This window comes from Paramisgurnus dabryanus, chromosome 4 (genome assembly GCF_030506205.2).
Source record: "Paramisgurnus dabryanus chromosome 4, PD_genome_1.1, whole genome shotgun sequence".
Taxonomy (NCBI): Eukaryota; Metazoa; Chordata; class Actinopteri; order Cypriniformes; family Cobitidae; genus Paramisgurnus; species Paramisgurnus dabryanus.
Genome location: NC_133340.1, coordinates 16,226,460 through 16,240,817, shown reverse-complemented (window position 1 = coordinate 16,240,817; position 14,358 = coordinate 16,226,460). Strand labels below are relative to the sequence as shown.

Here is a 14,358-nt window from a genome sequence, read left to right as displayed (position 1 = left end):
CTTAATAGAAAATTAATAGAAAAACTCTTTGTAATGTCTAGATAAGACAAGAGCTTTGAAATGAGTTTTTATGTTACAATTGACACATAGACTTTCTTATTGAGTAGGATAAAATGTACACTGCAAGTCACTTTTCTGCAAAATGCAATGTTAACTGGCAGCGTATTTTATGCGGTGTGATTTTTCAAATGTGAGGCTGAGATGTAAGCAAAGTGAGAGAAGAAGGGGGAGTTGTATAGATGATGAAGGATGTGGTATCATGCATAAGGTGACAATATATACATTGTTTTAAAATACATATAAAAGCTTTAGTATCTAAGGCCTCTCAATCTCTCATGAAAATAGATTCTACAGTTAATACAGCCACATGCATCTAAACCTAGTGTGGTATGGTAGTCCGGTTGTTTGATTTTTGTAAGTAAAAGGTTGCCCACCCAGTGCAGCTGTAATTTACTAAGCCTGAAAGCATAGCAAAGAGATTACATGAGAATAAGTGTGAGATTGGGCTAAATTCAATTTCTTGCATGTCTGCATGCACTGTATACAACATTAATGCAAAATGACTAATAACCTTAAGTTTATGGGTCACACTAGATTCAGCAACTCTTGTGTTAGCAGTGTTTAACTATTTGACTACAAACAAAAGCTTACATTTAGTCTTTGCAGTATAGCAGACACAGCACACATGTTAGATATCTTGAACCTGTTAATTTCTATACCTATTCAGTGCGCATTCAGAAAGTATTCAACCCCTTTACTTTATGCAATTTCTTATGTTGCAGCCCTGATATAAATGCATCTTTCTTTTCATTCCACCTGCGGTAAATTTTATTGACACCTCTCTATAAAAGACCTCACCGCATATAAGAGCAAATACCAAGCTGTGAGCTCAAAGGAACTGCCTGCAGAGACAGGATTGTTGCAAGGTAAAAAAAATATCTGCTGCACTGAACGTTCCCAAGAGCACAATGGCCTCCATTATTCTCAAATGGAAGAAGTTTGGCACAACCAGGACTCTTGCAAGAACTGGTTACCCGGCCAAACAAAGCAATATGGGGAGATGAGCCTTTGCAAGAGAGGTGACCAAAATTTTGACTGAGCTCCAGAAATCATGTGTGGAGATGGGACAAAGTCCCTGAAGGACAAGCATGACTACAACCCTCCACCCATCTGGCCGCCTTCTCTCCTCAGTGCAAAACACATGAAAGCAAAATTGTACTGTTTGGCCTCATTCTAAACAATATGGCTGAAGGGCTCTTGGGCTCGGGCTCAAACTGGGCTGAAAGTTCACTTTTCAACTAGACTTAGGGACAACTTTGTGATAAAGTGGCCTAGACAGAGCCCTGGCTTGAACCCTATTGAACATCTACCTATAACCTATCGTTGCAGAAGACCTTTCTTTTAAAGATAAAGAACAATATACATCAGGGATACCCAAACGGGTCCTGGAGGGCCGGTGTCCTGAAGAGTTTATCTCCAACTTGCACACCTGCCTGAAAGTTTGTAGTATGCATAGTAAGACCTGAAAAGCTGCTTTAGGTGTTTAGGATTGGAGCTAAATGCTGCAGGACACTGGCCCTCCAGGAGTAAGTTTGGGTACAACGGGTATACACAATAGATAGTGATAGAAGTTAGAATAAAATAATAGCAACAATGCAAATCATTGCTTGTTCTGGCGCTGTACGTGTATAGTTTGTGTGAAACAGTTTCCGATGTGAGAAAAACACCTATATGACGACAGTGTGATTGATTCAGAGAAAAGGGAGGAGTTGTTAATAAATAAACTTTATAAAATAGGTGGTATAAGGTGAGAAAAATGCAAAGGGTAAAGTAAGGAAGAGAAAAGAAGAACAAACCTGAAAGAGTTGCCATGGTAAGTCATTCTCCAACAAATAATTATACCTGTGTCTCTTTCAGCATATAAAACAACTTTTATTAAGCCTATTCACAGCTGTTAAAGGGATAGTTCACCCCAAAAATGAAAGTGCTGTCATCATTTCCTAACTTTCATTATGTTACAAACCTTTATAAATGCCTTTGTTCTGATGAACACAAAGCAAGATATTTTGATAAATGTTTGTAACCAAACCGTTCGTGGACCCCATTTACTTCCGTAATATTCTTTTATCCTACTATGAAAGTCAATGGGGTCCATGAACAGTATATCAAGGTTGTATTTTCACAGTATTTCAGAGTATAAAACAATAAATCACACAAAATGACTTTAGCTGGGATTTCACAGGCAGGGTCACACAGTTTAAGGGAAGTGAAAATTACTCAATGACCAATGTATGGTAACCCGTACTTGGAATTTGACTTCTGGTCTCATATCTCTGTAACAGTGGTATCACTGCAAACTCTGTGGTGTGTCAGAAAAATAAACAAAAACAAATAACGGTACATTATCTGAACAGCACACAAAGGATCTAGTTGGTCAAAAAACGATGACCTTGATTACATTTTCTCTTTCACAGTATAAAAGAGGAACAAAATCTGTTAGCTTTTTGCTGTTGGCACTTCTTTGGGACAGTGGTTACGTCTTAACTATAAAAAGAGGTAACTTTTCATTTTTTTGTATTTTATTATGTATTTTAATATGATATATGAACCCTAGAAACAGTCATAGGTGTAATTCTGATATTTAGGCGATACTGCAGCCCATGTGAATCTCACGGCATCTTGTTGTCCACTCAAACAATGTAACGTGGATGGCTTTAATGATTGGTTCAAAGTGGACAAGTACTGTGTCAAATACTTCAGTACACCTCTAAACTTTACTGACGCAGAGGTAACACTTTTATTCTGTAAATGATTATCATTCATTTATTAATAACTTTAATTTTGTAGTACTGAATAATGCATGAGTTATTTTCTGTTTTCATAAACAGAACAGCTGTAGAAGAACAGTCCCTGGTGGACACCTGGTGTCAGTGCACAATGCCGGGGCTAATAACAACTTGCTCTCCATTGTGACAAAGATGAACCCAAAAAACTTGCGCATCTGGCTCGGGGGATATGAATTATTTCAGGTAAAAATTTCAGAAATGTGTGAAGGTTCATATGAGTGAGTAGAAATAAAATATTCGCATTGTCAAATTATTATCCCAGTTAATTCATTATAAAAGAAAATATTCAACTCAAGGGACAAATTTGCATATCACATAAAGTTGAAGTTATTAGACTCTGAGGTAAAACAAAACGAGTTATTTTTTAATGATGCAAATTCGCAGCTTTTTTGCTGAGCACAGGTGAAAGCGTGTACTGGTGAAGAGCAGGGCCAAGAGAAGCGCACGTGCAGATGAGTGTGTGCATAACAAAAGTGTGCACGAAAAGAATAATGGGGTTAATTATGTTTTCACTAAATTTCCATCAAAATAACCACCCTGCAACGTTCTTGGAATGTTATTTTATGGTTAAAAAAAAATCATAGAATTTTCTGTAAAACTTATTTTTAGGTTATTTAATCTCCACCTTGCAACATTATGGTAACATTATTTGATGTTTCCAAAAAGAAAAGAAACAAAAATAACCATTAGAGAATGTTCTGTATGAGTTACTTTTAGGTTATTTAACGTTATTTTATGGATGCAAAAATAAAACCTAAAAACATAACCAAAAGGGAACCAAAAACTACATTAGGGGATCGTTCCATGTTTGCTGGGTATACGGTGTAATATATTTCTTTCACTCTTTCTTTCAGTCTGGTAAATTTCTTTGGACGGATGGTTCCTTCTGGGACTATGAGGATTGGACTCCGGGTGAGCCCAGCAACCTCTACTCTAGCACGGAAGAATGCGTGGAGATGAACTGGAAAGGTAAGAGGGGAAGGGCGAAGAAATTCAGTGAAAAAAATGGTTAACCTACTGTATATGGAGCCAGATTAGTTTGTAAATGTGACCCTGTATGTGTAATTCAGGCTAAAGTGTCAATTAGGCGCATCATTTTGCTTTAATTATAATCTTTGAAATGGTCAATATTAAAGGGGACATATTATGAGATTTTTTTAAAGATGAAAACTAAGTCTAAAATAGGTCTGAGCAAAAGTGTGCCGTTTTGGGTGTGTCATTTAAAATGCAAATGAGCGGATGAAGTGCAACCACTGATCACAATGATGGTGGTTTGTTGCAATTGAAACTCAATTGTGCTGTGAAATATTTTATCTCTCTCTTTCTCTCCATACTAAATGGTTGTGCTGTGGTTGGATAGTGCAGATAAAGGGGGCGGTATTACCTTATTCTGACATCACAATAAGGGCCAAATTACAATGACCTATTTTTCACATGCTTGCAGAAAATGGTTTACCAAAACTAAGTTATTGGGTTGATCTTTTTAATATTTTCTAGGTTGATAGAAGCACTGGGGACACAATTATAGCACTTAAACATGGAAAAAGTCCGATTTTCATAATATGTCCCCTTTAAATAAAATGGTTTTATGTAGCTGGGTTTTCACAAGCTGGGTCACAAATTAATACATTTACAGAAAATGCAAATGCATAAACAAATTGACTTCACAATTTTATTTGCTTCATGTTTCATTTCATAGTGATAGATGTTAGTTTTTTTATTAGACACAAAACATTGGTGTATTTTGTGAATGTGAGCCTCTTCTTCATCATTAACCCTTTTGATGCGTGTGCAGCGGGCACGTGTTTTGATACAACGCATGATGCACTTAGGTTCACGTGACATTTCTAACACATATTTTAAATTTGTGTCCATTGGAAGAGAAGTCACTGGCCGCCACTGGCACAAAACAAAGTAGTCAGTAATCTCTCTTTTTTTCTCTTTCACGGTCTCTTACATTTTCAGATGCGGGCAAATGGAATGATGACTCTTGTAACTTTAAAAAAAACTACATATGTGCCTTCAAACGCAAGGGCATCATGGATGAGTAGACTGAGATGATTTATCACCCCTTAAATCATTTGTCATCATTTTTTTCTCATCTGCATCAACAAAAAAATTACAAAAAACATTTCTTCAAATTATATTTCAAAATCATAATAAAAGACTTTTACTATTGCAATAAAATCTACGGTGTGAGTTTCTTTTTTTCACTGAGTATTGAAGATTGAATACTGTTACTGTTTCTAGCAATGTTTGTAACACATGTGTTACTGTTAGTATGTTATATCTAAAAACAAACGGTGCTAAATAGCACTATAAGTGGTTCTTGGCTCGTAATCTGAACTATTTAAAGTGCCATATAGCACAGATGTACCTGTGTAGCACCTGTGAAGAACCATAAGGAGCTATGTAGAACCATATGTGGTGCTATAATGGTGCTACTGTATATGACTCCCGTATGGTTCTTCATAGGTCCTATAGAACTAAAAACGGTTCCTCTACAGCATGATTATGAGTCAAGAACCACTTTTAGTGCTATTTAGCACCGTTTGTTTTAAGAGTGTAGTGTAGGTTGGTATTAGAAGATACAATAACAGTTATTACACTTTAACATCTCCATCTTTTCAAATCAATCTTAATGAATTGGGTAATTTCAGTCAAACATCTTTAACTTTTAAGTGTTTTCCTCAGTTACAGACAGTAAATATTCGATATACGATAGAGGTGGAAAAGGATGAAAACAGTAGAATCACAGTCTCACTTACAGTCCTTATTTACAATTATTTATACCACGGGGCTTTTGAATGCTTTATTCTGATTGGCTGAGAAATGTTCAATGGGTGTTGATTATTTTTCTGTTAACTGCATACCTAACTTGTCAAATGTCTTAAAAATAGGCACCAGAGCAATCTTTGTGGTAACTGTGGTATAAGCAGAATAATTGACTCCGGTCCGTTAAATTATTTGAAAATAATGCCCACATTCCCTTGGGTGTGCATTATTTTCTTATAATTCAACGGCCTGTCATCAATTATTCCTTACATAAATGATTATATACACAATGAAATAGTTATTTTGATGAATTGGTAAAAATACAGGTCTATAATGACACCCCCCCCCCTACATAAACACAAATTTAACACTCAGAAACGTCCATTTCCAACACAGCTGCTGTGTGGCTTGTTGAGTGTTTGTTATCTTGTGATTCACACACACAACACAACACAACACAACACACTGTTGTTATAAAGGAACAGTATATAGGTTCACACCAAAGCTGTTATATCTTTAGTTTGTTAAATGTTGAAATGGACTATAAGAACATTTTTAAGCTAGAGACTCCAAATTTGCTGTGGGAACTATTTGGACTGTGCTTTATCAGTGTGGCAAATTTCATAACTTTCCTATGGTTCTACAATGGCAGAAGTAGAAGAAGCGGAATAAGAAAACTAACAAAAGGGTTCTATGCCTGGGTCTTTACCCTTAAAAAAATGGCACAGCTGCTGCATGGCTTGTTAATGTGGTGTGTTTGGTCTTCTGATTCACACACACAACACTGAATACACCACTGTGTTGTCTTTATTGTCTTTATAAGGTAACAGTATAATTTCACACTAAAGCTGTTGTGTCTTTAGTTTGCTGAAATGGCCTATACGTTCTTTTAAAACAATATCGAAGAACCAGTAAACTTAGTTGTAATCTGACTTTCTGACATAGGATGTATATTTTAAAATATCTCTGAGGCTATTTTGGGGATTTCCGCCTGGATTTGGCCTACCCAATTTCAAAAGCTTCCCATACCCACAAGCAGAGGTGCACATACAAAAGTTTGGTATCATTTTACAGGAAACCCTTTGAAATTAAATAAAACATTGTTAAAAGTGCTCAACATGGTTGTATGTGTTGTCAGTCCTCTAATAAAAACAAAAATAAATAGGCGCTTTTTGATGTTTTTTTCTAAAGTCTGTATTTAAAAGTGTATAACTCTGGCCCTGAGTGGTAACGAAACCTGCAGACAGTTTTGTTTGATTCCAGCAGGAATTTTTTCTCTATCATAATAATTGCAAAAGTTATTTTACTCCAACTAAATGAGGAATAATACCCTTTTTGTATTTAATTTCCGAAATAAATAATAACTCTGGTTCTGTGTGCTCTAGCAGACTGCAGACAGTTCTGGTTGTTAGCGACAGTAAACACCTAAAAAAAGAATTAACACTTTAGTAGTGATGTTACATTTGAAGCGAGGCTTCGGAGCTTGTGTCGGGCAAAAGTGGGCGTGCATGAAGCTTTGATTCGAAGCTTGTGTTGTTAACGTTGAAATCACGTGACCAATGACAAACGAAGCTATACTTTCTGCACAGTCACGTGCGCGCTTCGCTTTGCGTGTCAGAAGGTTCGAACCCTAGAGGTTTTTTATGAGTTATTTGCCTTATTCACATTTTGGTCCCACATTATACTGTATATATAGTATTGTATTTACGTATACTTGTGTTCGCGTGTGTTATTATGTGCGTGTGAACATTATTTTGTACAATACAATATTGAATCATATGAATATTAACTCGTACTCATACTTTATTGCCACACTTTAATAAGTAAATACATTTATTATATTGACCATTCACACACATGTTGTCTAAGCTTTATCTGTATACATAATATTAATATTCATCTGAATTTCATCAGCTTGTTGCTTCCAGAAGCAACTGCTATATGTTATATTAGCCAAAAGATGGCGATGTTTTCGACACCCTCGATGAGGCTTCGAATCATGGTTCGAAACAGTAAGAGAAGTATCGGTGCTTCATTCGAAGCTTCATTTCCCCATCACTACTCTTTAGCATGTCGCATTCAAAAGTTATACTTTACCATAGACCTTTCTCACAGTAACCGGAAATACGTAATCGTCGTGTAAGCGGAGTTCCTGTCAAGCGTCAACACACTAGAAAAACATAAACCCGGGCAAGTTTAAAATGGATCAAAGAGTCTACAAAACTTCGTTAACGGATTTGCCAAATATTACATTTGCTGATGTGACACGATTAATGGAGGAAAACTTTTTCCATGAAGAATTTGTCCATAAATTTCTAGGTAAGTAGAGAGCGAGTCTAACTGTTACTGAACTGTTAACTAAAACGACATATTATAAGTCTCGCCGGATAGCCTGAATCCACTTCTGTATAACTTCACCATCAACAGGGAATTGATGGAACAGATACGGCTTTTTACATTGCCTTGACTGCGGAGGAAGTAGATTTCCGCGACGATTGCGTATTTCCGGTCATAAATACGGAAGTTGTGAGAAAGGTCTATAGCAAACCTCTCACATGAAACGTACAAAACGAACGAGCACAGGACAGCAAACACAAAGGCATTAAATAAAAGGAGCAAATCAAGAGGGGAACAGCCAGGTGACAGTGATCAAACAATTAAAGAATGATTACGAGGAGACGAGGGGGTGGGGTCAGGAGACGAGACACGCAAGCACACAGCCCAAGCAAAAGGCCATGTGCTAGCAAACAAAACATAGACCTGTCATGATCCTGCCTCAAAACTAGAGTAGAACAAGGACAAGAGGGCAGAATCATGACACCCTGATACTACAGTACAATTGTTTAAATTCATCTTCTTCTCATTGACCCACACATTGATTGCGAGCAGGGTGTGGTGGGCCACTACGCTGAATGTTTTATGGGGTGATAAATCATCTCAGTCTACTCATCCATGATGCGCTTGCGTTTGAAGGCACATATGTAGCCTTTTCTGCTGTTACAACCGTGATCATTCCATTTGCCAACAACTGAAAATGTGAGAAAGAGAGAAAAGAGAGATTACTGACACTTTTGTTTTGACTAACATCTATCAACATGAATGAAATAAAAATGTGATGTCAATTTGTTTATGCATTTGTTTTCTGTATTAATTTGTGACCCAGTTGTGAAAACCCAGCTAGTCAATAGGTCTCATTCATGGGTCAATATTGGCTGATTTATTTTTTCAATTAAAGTGAAATCAATCTTTGACGCTTCTAATCTCATAATTAGATTATGAGACTTTGGCCTGGATTTCACAGACAGAGTCAAATTTACAAACTAATCTGACTCCATATATGGGTGATTCTCGCAAATTTTGACGTACATGTATGAGGTTTCATGAAACATTTTGATTAAAAAAAGGAAATGCAAAGTAAGAATATTAAAATAAGAAGCATACAGTTACAAACATCTCTTCATGTACTACTTTACACATGATTTCAAATGACATCATACAAACCAATTTTGTTGTTTTTTCCACATTTAAGGGGAAAATTTTCATTAGAGCAACGTGTCCATGACTAAATTTTGGGTTCTTTGACATGGAAATATTTATAATAAATTACATTTACAGTAAAGAAAGATGTGGTGATCATTGGTAAATAGAGACAATAATAAGGAATATAAATGTGTCCAAGACCAATTTTCTCGTCCTCCGCAACAAATTTCAATCATTGTTTAAGCCCTCAAGGAACTAACATTTTCCAAAAAATTGTTGGAAGGGACAAAATTGACTGTGACACTCAAGATGGCTGCCAGGTAAGCAGTTTTTTCTCTCTAGATAAAGGTTTAAATTTTGTTTGTCATAGTACCTAGACAACTTTTTAGTTCTCACTACCGAAACATGAGTTTGTAAATGCATATATTTAATGTAATATCATGTTGCGGTAATGATAATTTTTGATAGTGATAATCTAAAAAATGTAAATAATTCTATAGGAAATAATTTTGGAAAAAAAATGGCTTCAAGGGCTTTTTAAAAATTCTGATGCTGGACACCTTCTAAATCTGGATTTTGTGAGAATCACCCATATCATGTCTACCATTTATTCACTGAATTTCTTACTTACCTTTCCAGTTCATCTCCACACATTCTTCTCTTCTAGAGTAGAGGTTGCTGGGCTCACCGGGTGTCCAAACAGCATAGTCCCAGAAGGAACCATCCGTCCAAAGAAATTTACCAGACTGAAAAAGTGAAAGAAAGATTATTCTGTATATGCATCTTTTACAGTATAATGAATTAACGGGGATAATAATTTGACATAGAAAATATTTTTTTCTTCTGAACCTTCACGCATTTCTAAAACTTTTACCTGAAATAATTCATATGCCCCAAGCCACATGCGCAAGTTTGTTGGGTTCTTCAACTTCACAATGGAGAGCAAGTCATGATTAGCCTTGGCATTGTGCACTGACACCAGGTGTCCACCAGGGACTGTTCTTCTACAGCTGTTCTGTGTATAGTAACAGAAAATAACTGATGCATTATACAGTATTAAAAAAACCAAAGTTATTAATAAATGAATGATAATCATTTACAGAATAAAAGTGTTACCTCTGCGTCAGTAAAGTTTAGAGGTTTGCTGAAGTATTTGACGCAGTACTTGCCCACTTTAAACCAGTTATTAAAACCATCCACGTTACATCGGTAAGGAAGACGATGAAATGCTGCGAGATTCACATGGGCTGCAGTATCGCCTAAATGACAGAATTACACCTAGGACTGTTTGCTTCTGTTTGGTTCATCAACATTTTCCTAATGAATATGAACATATTAAAATACAAATGAAAAATTACCTCTTTTTATAGTTAAGACGTAACCACTGTCCCAAAGAAGTGCCAGCAGCAAAAAGCAAACAGATTTTGTTCCTCTTTTATACTGTGAAAGAGAAAATGTAATCATCATGCTTACTTTTTTGACCAACTAGATCCTTTAAATGCTGTTTAGATAACGAACCATATTTAGTTCTTGATTATTTTTGCTACACCACAGAGTTTGCAGTGATATCACCGTTACAGATTTGCTCAATACCTGTAGGCCCTTTTTAAGGGTTTAGTAGTTTATTAAATATGTTTCTTTCATTTCATTAAATATATTAATATTTCAACATTTGAACTCTCCCTTTTTAAAAGTGTAAGTCAGCTGTGTATTTGTCTTTGGTTTAGTTCTTAACTAAAAGTGGCTTGCACTAATATATCTTAAAATACATAAGTCCCATTGTTTTGTCTCAAGATGCACACCTGTAATAAGGTATGTTTGTAAAAACTACATAAACATCCTAATATGACTAAGGGCTAGTCCTGTCTTAATCTAAACCCGGTCCTGGAAATCACGTCATCCTGCATCTTGACAACTCAGTATTAAGGTAGGTCACTTGTTGATCTGTCCCTTTTCTATATTTTACATCTGTATAAATTTGTTCCCAGTCAGATGAACACAGTTGCTTTATCAACTAATAATATTAACCTATTAGATTAGCAAATCCGGTGGATTACATGAACATGCTGCCGGCAGAAGGTGGCCTGGGATGGTGTTAAATTCCCGGCCTGAATTATTGTCCATTTTCCCTCTGGGTTTGTGTGTCCATGTATTGATAGATTGCTATGATATGACATCTGCATCGGTGCAGTTCTTGTAATTGCAGTTTACATAATGTTACTGGACCAATAAAATTATGTGTTAGTATACTGGAAACATGTGTACGTGTATTTGTACAGTGAATAATGAATCAGGAAGTCTTCATTGTAAAAAATCTACATTCCCAACTTCCCAAAATTTTCTAGACCCATATATGAAATATAGGGAAAACAATGGAATAGTGGATTGCAATAAGGTTACAACCCTACCCTAATAGTCAAATACATTTTTTTATCATACCCTTACTGGGGACTGAGCCCCCATAAAATGAAAATCCTAGAATCGCCCGTGCTTACATCTATAGCAATATTAGAAATTGAAGTAATATCTCTGAGTATGAGATATGGCCAATTCCAAACTGAGGTTTAAAGGGACATCACATATAAACAGAAAATAATGTTTTTTATTGTTAGTCACCTACTTTATAACTCCGAGATCATTCTGAATGGCTATATGGGGCAGTCATGGCCTAATGGTTAGAAAGTCTCGCTTGTATCCTTGTTCTCGAGTCTCATGGCTAAAAGGCTTGTGTGTTCAGATCCTATGCCGTCGAGTAACAAATTAGAAATTTGAGCATCATTAAATATACATTTTAACAGCTAGTATGGTTTTCTAAGGCTTAACAGAAGTTGTTTTATATGCTGAAAGAGACAGGTTCAGATGCCAGGTCATTGTCTTACATCAAAATAAGTCTAATTATTTGTTGGAGAATGACTTACCATTGCAACTCTTTCAGGTTTGTCCTCCTTTTCTCTTCCTAACTGTACCATCTGCATTCGCCTCACCTAATACCACCTATTTTATACAGGTTTATTTATTTACAGCTCCTCCTTTTTCTCAGAGACAATCACACTTTCTTTAGGGCATAGAAGTGTTTTTCTCAACATTGTCCACCACCACAAATTTTTTTTTCACAGTAGGCCATACTGGTTTCCTTTACTGCTAGCCTCAGCTGTCTGACACCAACTTTTAGGAACGCCTTGTGCAGTTGGAGGCTCCAATTGATAGAGGAAACAGTTGGTCTTGGTTATAAGTGCTTTTATTAAGATGCCAGTCATGACAGTCCCTCAGAATTAGTGGGAAGAAAATATAAAAAAAAAAACACTTAGATGCAACAGAATATAACTGCACAAATAACATAAGGTCAAAGCAATTTATATCAATAAAACATAACCTGACCTGAATGTGCAAACTGCACTACATAAGCAGCACTTTCCAGAAACTCTCTACCCTCTTATCTCTCTCTCCTGCTAACTTCAATTTAAATTTAAAAAACTTTATTGGCATATTGGATTTCTTTGAGATTATAATTGAGGTGTTGTTTTTTGTAGTGGATTGTATTTTTGTAATCCCCAAGTGCTTCTTTATAGTTTTGTCTGGTTTCTGGTTTGTGTTGATCTCTGCGTTTTTGGTTGGAGAATTGTCGAAGACGTTGGGCCCTATTTTAACAATCTAAGTCTGAATGGGCGTGTCCGATGCCACTTTTGCTAATTTAACGACAGGAAAAATGGTTTGTGCGCCGGTGCGCACATATTTAAATGTTTGTCCATCGGAAGAGAAGTCACTGGCCGACACCGGCACAAAACAAAGTAATCGGTAATCTCTTTCATTTTCAGATGCTGGCAAATGGAATGATGACTCTTGTTACTTAAAAAAAACTACATGTGTGCCTTCAAACGCAAGGGAATCATGGATGAGTAGACTGAGACGATTTATCACCCCTTAAAACATTTGTCGTTGTTTTTTCTTCTCTGCATCAACAAAAAAATTCTTCAAATAAAAAAATTCTTCAAATTATATTTCAAAGCCATAATAAAGACTTTTACTAACAAAATGACTGTGTGGGTTTTTTGTATTGAAGATTGAATACGGTAACTGTTTCTTGCAATGTTTGTAACACATGTGTTAGTGGCCTATGTTAGAAGATAAACTAACAGTTATTACACTTCAACTTCCTCTTTGATCTTTTCAAATCAACCTCAATGAGTTGGGTAATTTCAGTCAGAAACACAAACTTAAACATCTTTCTCAGTTACAGACAGTAAATCTTTTTCCTTGTAATAGTCTCTGATTTCAGCTTTGTATTAATCTATGATGGAGGTGGGAAAGCATGAAAAAAGTAATATCACAGTGAATTTAATTGATGATTGCAGACCTGAAAACACTTCAGTGTGAGTTCAGTCTGTTTTGGACCATTTCACCTGAAAAAAAATGCTTAATAATAATAATGCACACTTGGATATTGGGTGTGTCTCACTTTCCTCATTTACAATTATTTATACCACGGGCTGTTGAATGCTTTATTCTGATTGGCTGAGAAATGTCCCATGGGTGTTGATTATTTTTCTGTAAACTGCACACCTAATTTGTTAAATGTCTAAAAAATAGGCACCAAAGCAACGTTTGTGGTAACTGTGGTATAAGCAGAATAATTGAATCCGGTCCTATGAATTATTTAAAAATAATGCCCACCTCAATGGCCCGTCTACAATTATTCCTTATATAAATGATTATATACACAATGAAATTGTTATTATGACTGAATTGGTAAAAATGCAGGTCCATAATGAACCCCCCCCCACATAAACACAAATTTAACACTCAGAAATGTCCATTTCCAACACAGCTGCTGTGTGGCTTGTTGAGTGTTTATTATCTTGTGATTCACAAACACAACACAACACAACACACTGTTGTTATAAAGGAACAGTATAGGTTCACACCAAAGCTGTTATATCTTTAGTTTGTTAAATGTTGAAATGGACTATAAGAAAATCTTCAAGTTCTTTTAAAATGATGTTGAAGAACCAGTTAACTTAGTTATAATCTAACTTTCTGACATAGGATGTATATTTTAAAATATTTAAAGATGAGTGCTTTAGGAACTTGCATAAAAAATCAACATAAAGGAGTTTTACCTTTATGGGGTCAGCCCTTTGAATAATAAAGGCCCTATCCCAAATGTAACCCAAAAGACTCCTGTCATCCTACATTTTTGTGACGCAAGGCGTTTGTTTAGTCACTTTGGTTTGCAATGTTAAGAGGAGGATTAAAGGGC

General features: G+C 35.9%; 2 protein-coding genes across 2 annotated transcripts; one reads left to right on the top strand and one right to left on the bottom strand.

Annotated features, from left to right (window-relative positions):
• The first annotated feature begins 1,781 nt into the window (after positions 1–1,781).
• On the top strand, positions 1,782–4,972 carry LOC135746668 (lectin-like). The gene is made up of 6 exons (XM_065265323.2): positions 1,782–1,873; positions 2,475–2,556; positions 2,646–2,788; positions 2,889–3,029; positions 3,701–3,815; positions 4,812–4,972. Exons 1-6 carry the CDS (start codon positions 1,871–1,873, stop codon positions 4,895–4,897), a joined length of 570 nt encoding a protein of 189 aa, XP_065121395.1. The 5' UTR covers positions 1,782–1,870; the 3' UTR covers positions 4,898–4,972.
• A 2,469-nt stretch (positions 4,973–7,441) lies between these two features.
• Positions 7,442–12,056, bottom strand: LOC135746670 (lectin-like). Its single transcript, XM_065265326.2, has 6 exons — positions 12,020–12,056; positions 10,460–10,541; positions 10,218–10,360; positions 9,976–10,116; positions 9,733–9,847; positions 7,442–8,649 (listed from the first exon to the last, which is right to left on the bottom strand). Exons 1-6 carry the CDS (start codon positions 12,020–12,022, stop codon positions 8,564–8,566), a joined length of 570 nt encoding a protein of 189 aa, XP_065121398.1. The 5' UTR covers positions 12,023–12,056; the 3' UTR covers positions 7,442–8,563.
• Between the last annotated feature and the right edge of the window lie 2,302 nt (positions 12,057–14,358).